The sequence below is a fragment of the Vulpes vulpes genome, chromosome 1 (assembly GCF_048418805.1).
Source record: "Vulpes vulpes isolate BD-2025 chromosome 1, VulVul3, whole genome shotgun sequence".
In the NCBI taxonomy this organism is placed as follows: Eukaryota; Metazoa; Chordata; class Mammalia; order Carnivora; family Canidae; genus Vulpes; species Vulpes vulpes.
The window spans coordinates 172,386,054-172,400,234 of record NC_132780.1 but is presented as its reverse complement, the minus strand read 5'-3'; the positions used below and the strand labels follow the sequence as shown (position 1 = coordinate 172,400,234).

Genomic DNA, 14,181 nt, shown 5'->3' with positions numbered 1-14,181 from the left:
CTTCAATGCAGTCTAACTATAAATTATTTTTAGCTGAAAAAGTGCTGGCTAAATCTATAAATAATTGGACATTTAATAATATAATCTAGAGACCATCAGAATTCAAATTCAGATCAAAATAATAAGGTCTCATCCTCTGGTCATTTAAAATCAATTATAAAAAGAGGTGGTTGTTCTCATAATGGCCTCCTTGGAATGGCTGCTCTCTAACATGACATTGTAATTATTTACATAGGAGGTTTAGCCATAATGAACTAGTTTGGTTATTAGGATTTTTTAAAAATTAGGTAAATATAGCTTGATCTTATACTAAATGTTTTGATAATCGAAAAGATCAAAATCAAATTTGATAGAAGACATTTTTCACAAAAGAAGGAGCTTTCTGGTCGGGATGCAGTCTAGCTCCATGGAGAAATCGAACAGCTCCATGACTGTTAACATTAAAAAGATGAAAGCAGAGATTCCTAAGATAAGAGCTTTTTTATTCCCATTGCTTTCCATACACAGCTTTAGATAATATGGTCCTATGAGGTAAATCTTTATAATAAGACATGGAATAAAAGCAGCAGGCCTGGAGAAAAGAATCTGACCAACAAGCCGGTATTCAGAGTACAGCATGACAATATTGAACTAAGTATTGGCTCCTGCTTGGATGAGGGTCAGCATGCCAGCTGTGCATCCGGCACCATGAGCATTATTCCAAGCAGCACCATGCTATGGTCAGTGCTTCTTTTTCACCCTGTGTGCTACTACCCATGAGGAATCTGGACACTAAGGGTATGCTCGATACGGACAGGCAGGTAGAAATAAAGATGCTCTTAGTGGATCTGATCTGTAAAAGGTATCCCCAGAAGAAGCCCAATATAATCACTCATAGAGTCACATATCACAGTCCTGGTAGGGCAGTCTTCACTACCCTGCTTAGCTTTGCTCGGAAAACTTCTAAGCCAATAAGAAAAAGATTCTCCTAATGTCTTCCCTCGTAGTAAGTTGATTGTAAGTTTATTAACTTAATCCTATTTAGTCCTGGAGTTCCCAAGTGTACCACGATTAGTGTAACACAACGTTGTAGGCAGTCCTCTTGTGCACAGCCAGCTCTCAGTAAAGACAACATTCCTATGGTCACAGTATTCTTTAGAAAGTAGTGAAATGGGGGATCCCTGGGTGGCTCAGTGGTTTAGCGCCTGCCTTCAGCCCAGGGCATGATCCTGGAGACCCAGGATCGAGTCCCACATCGGGCTCCCTGCATGGAGCCTGCTTCTCCCTCTGCCTGTGTCTCTGCCTCTCTCTCTGTGTCTCTCATGAATAAATAAATAAAGTCTTAAAAAAAAAAAAAGAAAGTAGTGAAATGCATATGGGATTGTTGTATCTCTTGGTCAAAATATATTCATTGTTTTCAGAGTCACCACGCTAAGACCTACATCCTACTCCGTTTCTTATTTTGTGAGATTTTGTTTAGAGTTGACCTCTTCTTCTCGCCTTCAGAACTACCTCAAATTGACCCCTTTTTTGCCTCATTTATTGTCATCAAAAGTGTGTACTTCCATGCCTTCCTCAGAGCAATATGCTGCCTTTCTCCCATCTTCGAGAATATCATCAACATGGATAAACTTCTGTTTTGATGGTGTGTAGTTTCGAAGGTGTCACCCTGATGTTTTCCTGCTGCTGGAATTTTCACACATTCTTTCTTCTCAAGGGCTCTCTAGGGCCGTATGTAGCCTAGGAGACCATAATTTTTCACTTCATTCAGCTCTTTTTGGAAAATTACAACTGTGTACCCCTGGAACATTGTTTCTTCATTCCATAGGCCAGCGTCTTTTTCCACTTCTCTATGGCCCTTTTCAGTTAGTAAAGAACCACAGTTTTTTAGTGAAGAAGCCCAGGCAGCTTTCTGCAACTATGGAGGACCCACTGCTTCCTCTGAGTTCTAGCTGCCCCTCTGCTTCATTAAGCTGCAACTTGATGGCATGTTCTGATATCTCTTTGTGTTCCACGGCACCCACTAGTAAACGAAGTGTTAGAAGCAACATCCAGAAACAGTTTTTCTAATACCTTCATGATCCAATTTTCGAGGACAGGGCAAGGCTGTCCCAAGAGTTCTGCTAAACTGAGCTTGCATTTTAGAAACATATTTTCAGCTGGTACCAAATGCATACCTGGTGCCATACCCAGGAAATTCTGGAGCAAGGAGCAAGCAGCATGAGCAGGGCAGGTACAGAGCCAGTGAGTCCAGCATCAGTTATTTAACTTCTTTGGAACCTGGCCTATCCGCACCACATTTTGGGTCTGGCTCTTTGGCACTGAAAGCCAGACAGGAACAAACCTATATTCTATAGGATATAGGATCCTATATCCCTCTCCAGGTGGCAGGTGGCGCAGCTGCCCCCTCCCCCCCCAAGGCAAGGGATGGGGAAAGGATTGGGCTCAAGGAGGGTCCTGGCCACCCATTACTATCTCTGGAATGCAATCTCTATTGCAATGTTTTTTTAATAGCAAAAAATGAGAAGTCCTCTAAAATATGTTATTAACATCGTATGTTAGTCACAAGATATTTTTAAGTGTCAGAAAGTATGTTAAAATAGTAGGCATGGCGTGAAATATTTTTTTGCAAATTAAAATTTTCTTTAATTTGCATATATCAGATATAGAAAACAGTTGTACAAGTATTCATCAGAATGTTGAAAATGATCCTACCCAGGCAGTAGGATTAGAAGTGATTTTTTTTTAGTCTTTGTCAATCTGGATTTTAACTGTTTAATGCATTTGTTACAATGGGCATGTATTTATGAATACATTTTTTCAAGTGTAGAAAGATAGCACATTTTACTGAGTTGTTGAGCCATACACAAAATTACCTGAAGTATAGTCTTTAGTTATAATACCAAAAACCCAATGCTTCTATTAGTGTTCTTTTCAAAGTGGTACTGTCATTACTTTATATTGTAATTTGGCATTTGCTGTCATCTCTTAGAAGAGTCATTTTTCATGTTATCCTTAATACCAGTTATATGAAGGAATATTAGATATAACTCTATCGTATAAGAGAAATTAAATGGAAAACAAAGGGAAAATAGTATTCAGATGACATTCCTCTTATTTGTAGATTCTAAGTTAATTCTCAGTTGATTTAACATTAATCCAAAGTACTTTATTTTATATCTAGATACCATAATTACATTCCCATGTATTTCTCTCTCTCTCTCTCTCTCTCTCTCTTTTTTTTTTTTTTTTTGGTTTTGTTTTTTGTTTTTAAGATTTATTTATTTGAGAAAGAAAGAGAGACACAAGTGGAAGGAGGGGCAGAGGGATGAGGGAGAAACAGACTCCACATTAATTGGGGAGCTTGACACACGGATTGATCCCAGGGCCTCTAATCATGACCGGAGCTGAAAATAGATGCTTAACCAACTGAGCCATCCAGGCTCCCCCAGATCTCCCCTGCATTTCTGCTAAGATGTCTTTATACTAGGAGACAAAAACTATTCAGACTATTTTGTTATATTAGAATTTATTTTATCAAATATTTGTTTTAAAAATCAATACATGAACTAGAATGCAGGAATATTTTGTCAGATATTCTTATTACAAAAGGATTTATTTATTTATTTATCTATTTATCTATTTATTTATTTATTTTACAAAAGGATTTAATAGAAAAGAATTTTTTAAACATACTTGGCTTTCCTAATGGTGAAACCAGACCAGTTTGAAAAAGCTCATTAGAATTAGTGGGTAGCTTCTTTTCCTGTGACTTCAGCTTCTTTGTCTCTACTGCCATTAGGCTATATCATGTTTAAATTGCTTTCTTTTTTTTAAAGATTTTATTTATTAATTTGAGAGAGAGAAAGAGAGAGAGCATGAGCAGAGTGAGGGGTAGAGGGAGAAGCAGACTCCCCACTGAGCAGGGAGCCTGATGTGGGGCTGGATCCCAGGACCCTGGGATCATGACCTGAGCTGAAGGCAGATGCTTAACCGACTGAGCCACCCAGACACCCAAAATTTAAGAAAATTTAGGTTTATTTAAGAATTTCTTTAATTCTTAAAATAATTACCTTGACCCAACATTCTTTCCTCCAACAGTCCTTGTCATTCTTCCTATAAAAATAAAATATTTTTCTTGGCCCTGTTTCCCTCCTGCCCCCATCTCCATTTTCATCTCATTATTTTCTTATTTAAACTTTTCCAAGGAATACTCCACATCTGCTGTCTCTATTCTTCATCTTTTATTTATTCCTCAGCATGCTGCCCTTCAGCTTTGGCTTTAACATATATAACCAAAATAGCTCTCTGAAAGGTCACCATGATGTAATAATCGTCAGATCCAGTAGTTGTTATCATTGCCTTTCTTGATTAACCTTTCCACTGTTTATCACTACTTCTTCCTTTTGGTTCCATGGTACCATAGGCTTTCTTGCTTCTTCTGTCTCTTTGATCATTTTCTTACTTGGCCATCTTCCCCTATATCACATTCTTCTGCCCTTATTCCTTAAATGTTTATATTTATTTTGGGTTCTCTCCTTTAGCCACTCACTGAATAGTGTTGTCAATCCACATGACCTAAATACAACTACATGTTTTCAAATTCCAGATTTTTATCTCTGACCTAGATTTCTATGCTGAGTTCCGGACCTGTATATCTAACTACCTTCTTGACATTTCCCCCTGAGCAGCACATAGACAGGAAGCACAAGCTCACAAGTTCAAAATTGAACTCATATTTTCCTTGCAAACTTTTTCCTAGTCACCCAAACAAGAAAATGTATGATTATTCTGGACTTTTCCTCACCCATTCTATGCATTTAATCATTAAGACCTGTTGATTTTTATCTCTTAATTATTTCCTCCCTTTCAACTTGCTTCTTTCTTGGATTGTTACAATATCCTCTCTCCTCAATAATTGCAGTGATCATCAGCCCCCAACTCTCAAATTACTCCCCCACTGCTCTCTGAATTTAGAATTTTTTAGCCATGTTACCTATAATTATAATTATATAATTTTATAATTATACAGTTTATAATTTTAGTTTTATTTATGTATATGATATATGTATACATTATATATTTATATGTATATAAAACAATATATACAGTTATTATTAGTATGTAGTGGAAGAGCCTGCATGATCTTATCCAACACTTCAGCATCATATCATGCAGCATTCTAGTAAGTTGTGTTTGTTTCAGCAGTACTATACTACAGTTTCACATGTGTTCTGTGTCCTCTCTCTTACATTTTGGAAGGCTTGGTAAACAAATGGAGCTTGTATTCTAGGTCTTTACTGTAAGATACTTGATTGAGCCATTTTCTTAAGGAAATCCTCCATAGCAGTCTGGTTTTGTTTTCTCTCTTACACTGCTCAGATTCCACAGAAAAGATTGTTTCAGTCTCTCTCTTGATGTTAGCTTTCTGCTAGGATGAGCTTTTTGCCAGTATTCTTGGAGCCAAGTAGGGGGAAGATTGGAAGTCTCTATATTGAGTATGTTAACTGGCATTTAACATTGTTTCAAGGTATAGCACCCTTGCAACCAATTATCCCTGATGCCTTACGGTTGTGCCTCATGTCTTACAATCCAGATATGGTTTCTAGAAAATAAACCTCTGGTTTTTTAAATAAACCTCCGGAGTGTAGAGGGTCACCTATCTGCTAGAAGGTCAGGAAAATGGATCTAGGTTATAACTACTTCTTCACAGATTTTTGAGTAGCCTCATGTTTTACATCTCTTCTTAAATCCCCACTTTCAGAGGTATTTGGTGCCTCCGTAGCCAGGTCTTTTGATAATTCTGCTTTCTCACTCCGATTGTTTCTAGGCATTCCCATGGCTGGCCAAGAACTCAGCCTTTTCGCATCCACTGTCTGTTGCTATCTGCCCATCTGCCTTCTAGCTTCTAGCAATTTTGTTGCTATCCTCTTGTGGTTTCTTGATCTTTTTTTTTTTTTTTTTAATATCCTTTCTGTTGTTTCAGTAGAGTTTATTGGGGAGAGGGAAAACTAAATTATGTGTTCAATCCCCCATTTTGACCAGTCCTCCCTGCTTCCGTGTCATGCTTGCCCTGTCAGAAATCCTGGACCTCTCACGTTATTTAATACTGTGCTTGAGTAGCACGTACTCCTAATACTGTAGCCCTGCTCAAAAAAGTTACTCCTGCTCCCCTTGCTTCTGGTGCTGTCTGAACTACTTATTTAGTAGCACATGAGGAGTTTAACTTGATTACTTATCAGTCTCCTTTGCTAGTTATATAGTAATTCTAATCAGATTTAACAAATTACTGTATTAGTAGAGGTCATTCTTTGATCAGTGTTAAATATGAAGTACTCTAAAAGTCCTAGTACAAAGATAAACTTCAGCCTGTCTTTGTCTGCTTTACTAAAAATTTAGTTTTCAATCTCAAAAATTATTTTGGAATAATTTGTTACAAAAACTCAGCATTTTTATGAGATATCATCTTGCCACATTTACTCCCTTGACTTTGATTTATTTTTTTTTTTTTTTTTTTTTTTTTAAAGAGTATTTGTCGTTTCTTTTTTTTTTATTTTTTATGATAGGCACACAGTGAGAGAGAGAGAGGCAGAGACACAGGCAGAGGGAGAAGCAGGCTCCATGCACCGGGAGCCCAACGTGGGATTCGATCCCGGGTCTCCAGGATCGCGCCCTGGGCCAAAGGCAGGCGCTAAACCACTGCGCCACCCAGGGATCCCTTGACTTTGATTTAAATCAAAGTCGTACCAGGAAGTAGGACTAGGACATGTGCAAGAGTCATGCTCAATTAAAAAAAAAAATAAACAAAAAACCCATACATATAATTATTACAAAAAAATAAATTTCAGCTAACATGTCAAAAAAAGGAATCATGCTCAAATTAGCTTTTTGATAGTGCTAAAAATATCTTTTTTATTTTTATTCTATGAAGAGAAATTTAGATGTTTCATTATTGCCTCATGAGATGTTGTGGAATATATATTTAAATAGAAGGCACTAACATCTAACGTAAACAGAGATGTATTTTATCTTACTTGAGATGATATGTACAAACTTAAAACATCTTGGCTTTTAATACAGAATGATCCAGCATAACCATATAAAAATGTCACCACATTATAGTTTGGATCTTTTGAAAGATTTTATTCTACTATTCTTAAATGCCCAGTTCTATTTAAAGTCAAAACAATAATACAAATACAGTGATTGCTTCAACTTTGATTCTTCAGCTGGTTAAATCTTGTGGTTCTGATAGAGGCTATAGAGACCCTAAAATGATAGAAGTCTCAGAGTTGGAAGGGAGCTTAGAGTCCCTCAAATCCAAGCTTCTGGTCAGTTTACTTCAAAAAGCCTGAGAATGAGATAACTTGAGCTAGTATTAGTGAATAGCTACTTGTATAGTGACTGGATACTTATACCTCTCTAAAATTATTTTCTTCTATTTAATAGTTCCTGTAAGTACCATGGATGTAAGAGACAAACCATTCTGATCCTATTGTAATGTCTTTTCTACACAGATCAGCCATATTTTTACCTAGGCTTTTATTTTATTTTACTTATTTTATTTTTTATTTGAATATAGTTAACATACAATTTTATGTGTTAGGTGTACAATGTGGTGATTCAGCAACTCTATTTGTTATGCTGTGTTCACTATAAGTGTAGCTATTGTCTCTCACCATACAACACTATTACAATACCATTGACTGTATTTCTTCTGCTATGCCTTTTATTCCTGTGACTTATTCATTCTATAACTGGAAGCCTGTATCACCTACTCTCCTTCCTCCATTTTGCCCATCTTCCCTCTCTGGCAATCATTAGTCTGTTCATTCTCTGTATTTATAGATCTGATTCTGCTTTTTTTATTCATTTATTTTTTTAAATTCCACACATAAGTATTTGTCTTTTTCTGTTTGACTTTCTTCACTCAGCTTAATATCCTCTAGGTCCATATAGGTTGTCACAAATGGCAAGATCTCATTATATAGCTGTGTGATACCATTGTGTGTGTTTGTGTGTGTGTGTACATAGACATCTTCTTTATCCATTCATTTATCAGTGGATTCTTGGGTTGCTTCCATATCTTGGCTGTTATGAATAATGCTGCAATAAACATAGGGATGCATATATCCTTTTGAATTGGTGTTTTCATTTATTTGCAAATATATCTGATAAGAGGTTAATATCCAAAATATGTAAAGAACTTCTACAAATAATACTTATTTGCATAACTTATACTTATTTGTGTAATAACTTATATAAAAACTAAATAATCTGGTTAAAAATAGGTAGAGGATCTGAATAGACATTTTTGCAAAGAAGACATACAGATGGTCAACAGTGAAAATATGTTCACCATCACTCATTATCAGGGAAATGCAAATCAAAGCCACAATGAGATATAAGCTTATACCTGTTAGAATGGCCAAAATCAAAATGACAGGAAATAACAAGTATGTGAATGGCAAGTATGTGAAGAAGGAGGAACCCTTGTGCACTGTTGCTGGGAACGCAAATTGGTGCAGCCATTGTGGAAAACAGTATGGAGAGTCTCCAAAAAACTAAAACCACAAATACCCTATAATTCAATAATTCCACTACTACGTATTTCCCCAAAGAAAACAGGCTTTCATTTTAAATGTTATATAGGAGAGTTGTCTCTACATAACGTATCACTTACCACAGTTTATTATAATGATGCCTCAAAATTCAAGCATTTTATTTTCGTGATTTATGTTGTGTTTCTAAATAAAAAAACATGCAAGTGACACAGGTCTTCAATAATTATTGTTTATCATGATCTTATTTATGACTACCAGATTCTACAAGAAAGAAACAACCAAAAGTTTGAAAAGAACAAACATATACTAATGGTGAAATGCTTCATTCATCCTTGGTACTTGGCATATATGACACTTCATCATTGTGTCATTCATCAGACCTAGTCTAAATCTATTTTTTTATACCAAATATGGATGTTTAAAGTTTAATTAAGCTTTGCTACCTAGGTGAGTGATCTAAGAACCATTATAGGTAATGTGTTATGTAGAGGAGTGAAAATAGATGACAGAGCTGGGAAATACTGCAAGAGGGTGCAAAGTTTTACTTCAGACCTGAGCCAATAAAGAATTTGAGCTATGAAATTATGTTTAAAAGCAAGAAAACTGCTCTGTGATCTGTGAAAGCTTATATGCCAAAGTAGTAAAAGTAGTACTGGTGAAGTTTCTATGACCGTGGGGCATGATGAGGAAAACTCAGTCTATTATCCTAAATAAATTTTACATTAATATTGTCCAGCACCTTTGGGATCCACCAATGATTGTTATAGGTTTAATTGTAATAGCCAATTAAAGGACACAATAACACCAGATTTTAATTGCTATTGTCTGTCAGTTTTTAAAATTAAAGATTTAAAGATCAAATTCCAAATGTATTGGAAACGTCATTACTAGCACAGCCATTATCAGCAAGAATTTACTGCACACCTATTTTGTATAGACGGGATTAGTAGTAGGTTTCAGGGTCCCTAGAGTAATTAGGTGGAAGAATCTAATAGCACTTAGTACTCTTTAGTCTCACACAGTAGAACTATTTTACATATGAGGAAACTGATAAAATAATTTTTCTAGGAGCACCTGGGTGACTCATTCGGTTAAGCACCTGCCTTTGGGTTCAGGTCATGATCCTGCAATCCTGTGGTCCTGAGATCGAGTCCTACATCATGCTCCCTGCTCAGTGGGGAGTCTGCTTCTCCCTCTCCTGCTACTCTTCTCCCGCTTGTATGCACTCTCTCTCTCTCTCTTTCTCTCTCTCACTCACTCTCAAGTAAATGAATACAATCTTTAAAAAAACAAAATGAGGGGATCCCTGGGTGGTTCACCGGCTGAGCACCTGCCTTTGGCCCAGGGCGTGATCCTGGATCGAGTCCCGCGTCAGGCTCTCGGCATGGATCCTGCTTCTCCCTCTGCCTGTGTCTCTGCCTCTCTCTCTCTCTCTCTCTCTCTCTCTCTCTTCCCCAGTGTCTATCATGAATAAATAAATAAAATCTTTTTTAAGAAACCCAAAATGAAAAAAAAATAATTTCTCTAAATTCATCTAGCTAGTAAACAGGTTGACCTGGAATCCACATAAGAATTCAAACCCCATGCTTTTATTCATTATATCACATTAAGTCATAGCATCTTTTTGGAAAGCCATCAAGAATAGTGGAGAGTTGCTGTGTTAAAATATTGATGTCCATAGCCTGAGAATTTAACGTCATATGTGAGCATGAGGTCAGACAACCATAGGTTCCCTTTCTGTACCAGTTACCTTGTTGTACAATGAATTCAAGAGGCAAATAAAGATTCAAGACTTTGAATTTGGCAGGATCTGTTTGAGGATCATGTAAGGCTATTTCTTGTTACAGGAACAGCGTCTGTTGCAGTGGCAGGCATTCTTGCGGCTCTTCGAATAACCAAAAACAAACTGTCTGATCAAAAAATACTCTTCCAAGGAGCTGGAGAGGTACTTGCCTTATACAATACTTACATTATCTTAAAGTGATGAACAGAATTTATCTTAATTATTCACTAATTTGAAGTTTAAGGTATTTTTTCAAATTTTCAATATATTGCAGCTATTTATTGAAAGATACCCCAGTTAAGTATTGAGGTATATTCATTTATCATAGAGATATAGTGACACTTTTCACGTCATAAATTTCCAAAATTATCGAATGGTGGCATGGATTTTTGTTTTGTGTGTTTTGTGGGAACAAAAAAGTTTCCAATGTGTGATTATGTATAAAAGCTTTTAAGTTTTTAAGCTATTATATCTGATGCTTTTAGTGCCCTCCAGTGTCCCATATGAAAGTTCTCTTAATTTGATTCACAAATCAGTGTACACATATATAACTATATTCAAGTTTTTAAGAAAAACATATTTGAATTGGAGACTTGTGCATTATAACTGTTCACATGCAAAAGAACCAAAACGTTCACAGTTGCTGGAAGGAGAAGGCATGGAGACAAAAGTAAAAGTAGGCTGTTTTTGTTCTCTTCTGCTGTGAGTTAATCATTTGGAAGAAGAAAACTAGACTCCACTGATAATTCATGTCCCCAAAATAGGACTTAAAATGTCAATTGAGTTTGAGCTTCTTGTGAAAAAACTGCCCAAATCTGTTTAGAATTGTAGGATGGAGTGAAAGAAGAAATACTTCGTGGCTATATATAAAGAACCTTTAAATTTTCAAATTGAATATGATTATAAACAAATGTATTACACTAGTAGAAATTGTATATATTATGTTGGTTTTGATTTTACTTGTTCTTAAAATAAAATTCACAAAGCTAGAATTTAAATGCCAAGATGTAAACATGTCAAAGTATTCAGAATATAAATCACAAGTTCATTTTCACATCAAAATAAAAATCAAGGCTAAATTACATCTTATTAAAATTTGAGTTTTTTATTTGGATGAAGGTTACATGCTGTATTTAATTTTAGTCAGCTTCTTCTATTTCAAATTCTCTGAATTTCCAAAGGATTTTGATGAATGGTACAGGTCAGTTCTTGATACTCAGCAGGGCAGATGTATTCATGGTTGGATGATTCAAAACTGGCACTTGTTTGTCCCTGAAAAGGTTTTGGACATTCACAGATTATCACAAAATTTATCAAATACCAAAGAAGTTGATTGCTTTTAATCTTGAAAGAGATTTCACAGTACTTTCTTTGTCCAAATTAATAGAGTAAATAAATGCTTAGGGACAGAGATTTTATGTGTTTTATTCTATTGCCTAATTGGTCAAGTTCCCATCCAAATGACCAGGCTTCATTCTTCAAATTCAATAGAGGAGCTGGAGCCCAACAATAAACAATACAGTCCAATAAGCAAGGCTGATCAGGTCATTCTTTTAAGTTCAATATTTTCTCGTTGGAGCAAATCTTAATTGCATTAACAGGATTAAAGATGATGACAATCAAGGATATCACTGATTTATCTGTGGCTAAAGAGCAGGCCACATAATAGTGGTTCTTTTGTGATAAGAAGAGTAAATAATTGTCCTTTAGCTTACCCCAAATGTGACAAAAATACTTTGCTCCCAGTATAAATGAATGAATATAACCGTTTAGGTCAGTAGTAGAGCCATTTTGTTCTTTCTTATTAACAAAGATAAAATGGAGTGAAACGTAACTCTTGATAAGTTATTATGCAGAACAACTTTTTAAAGTTTTGTTTTTATAATGTCTTCTCAGGCTGCCTTAGGGATCGCACACCTGATTGTTATGGCCATGGAAAAAGAAGGTTTACCAAAAGAGAAGGCCATGAAAAAGATATGGTTGGTTGACTCAAAAGGATTAATAGTCAAGGTAAGAATTTCTTTTTTTTTTTTTAAAGACTTTATTTATTCATGAGAGACAGAGAGAGAGGCAGAGATATAAGCAAAGGGAGAAGCAGGCTCTCTGCAGGAGCCCAATGTGGGACTCGATCCTGGACCCTGGGATCACACCCTGAGCCCAAAGGCAGACGCTTAACCGCTGAGCCACCCAGGTGTCCCAGAATTTGTCAATTTTAACTGAATAAAAATTAATGTGCCATTCTGGATGCCCATCTCAAAGACTACTACTGCTTCCACTCACCATACTCCCAACACTATGTTGAAAGAAAATCTGTTGTATATGAATGACCACATGTCATACAATAATACTGATACTCTTCTGAAAAAGAAGACTGGCTCAGCTACCAAATCGGGTTGGCCTATGAAGTTTATTGGCTCCTTACTACTCTATGGGTTGTCAGTCCACTTGAATTAGTTTCTGGATGAGGCAGTATTATATTGATACAGCAGAAACACCTAAGGGTAGCTCCTTTTATTAAAGGTTATCTGGCAAATTGCACAATAGCTAGGATAAAAGAACAAACCATGAAATAGCTTCCCTTTTGCCTGCTACTTTCTCTCAACTAAACTCTTGAGAGTTTGAATGGGAATTCCTGAGAAGTGCTTTAAAAAATGACTATTTCAGTGTTAACTGAAAGGTCGTTTTCCCAGCTCTAATAGAGATAACAGGACCTACTTCATAAGTTATTGTGAGAACCAAATAAGACTGGGTAGGTTGACTATGTTGCTACATGGCTATAAGGCATTAATATTACTTCTGCCATCTATGCACATTAGTCACTCTTCTTTAAACTGCCAGAAGAAAATACTTGTAAATCTTCTTTCTACCTGAAGATGAACTTTTAAAATAACCAGTGATAAGCATAGACTTCAGGAATTTATTATAGAAGCAAATGTGAAATGTGTACAAACTTTCTGGAAAAATGGCTTATGTGTATCCAGAACCTTTAAAAGTTTATGCTTCTGATGCAATAGTTTCCATTGTAAGAATATATCTTACAAGAGATAGAGATGTAACAATGTTTTATGTTTTCTTCTTTCTTTAAAAGTTTTTATTTAAATTCTAGTTAGTTAGCATACAGTGTAAGCTTAGTTTCAGGTGTACAATATAGTGATTCAACACTTACATACACGTGGTGGTCATCACAGGTACACGCCTATTTAACCCAACCTCCCACCCACTTCCCCTGTGGTAACCATCAGTTTGTTATCTATAGTTACGGGTCTCTTTCTTAGTTTGCCTCCCTCTCTCTCTCTTTTTTTCCCTTTGCTCATTTGTTTTGTTTCTTAAATTCCACACGAGTGAAATCATATGGTATTTGTATTTCTCTGACTTACTTATTTTGCTTAGCATAATACTCTCTAGCTCCATCAATGTTGTTGCAAATGGCAAAATTTTATTCTTTTTATGGCTGAGTAATATTCCATCTCTCTCTCTCTCCCTCACACACACACACACACCACATTTTTTTTTCATCCTTTCATTTATCACTGGGCAGTTGGGCTCCATAATTTGGCTATTGTAGATAATGCTTCTATTATCTACATTCTGCATGTATCCCTTTAAGTTAGTCTTTTTGTATTTTTTGGGTGAAGACCTAGTAGTTCAATTGCTGGATTATAGGCTAGTTGTACTTTTTAACTTTTTGAGGAATTTTCATCTGTTTTCCAGAGTGGCTGCACCAGTTTGCATTCATACCAACGGTGCGAGAGGGTTCTCTCTTCTCCACATCCTTGCCAATACCTGTTGTTTCTTGTGTTGTTGACTTTAGTCCTTTTGACAGTGTGAGGTGATAACTTTACTGTAGCTTTGACT

The 14,181-nt window shown here is 36.1% G+C and overlaps 1 protein-coding gene and 1 pseudogene across 2 annotated transcripts in view; one reads left to right on the top strand and one right to left on the bottom strand.

The window, feature by feature from the left end:
* ME1 (malic enzyme 1) overlaps nucleotides 1-14,181 on the top strand; it is a 193,909-nt gene that overhangs the window by 149,841 nt on the left and 29,887 nt on the right. For both annotated transcript variants that reach the window (XM_072736255.1, XM_072736247.1), the window contains exons 8-9: nucleotides 10,391-10,488; nucleotides 12,223-12,336. In XM_072736255.1, coding sequence (XP_072592356.1) covers nucleotides 10,391-10,488; nucleotides 12,223-12,336 — 212 coding nt within the window. The remainder of the gene's footprint in view (nucleotides 1-10,390; nucleotides 10,489-12,222; nucleotides 12,337-14,181) is intronic.
* On the bottom strand, nucleotides 364-5,819 carry LOC112926354 (transmembrane and coiled-coil domain-containing protein 3-like; annotated as a pseudogene).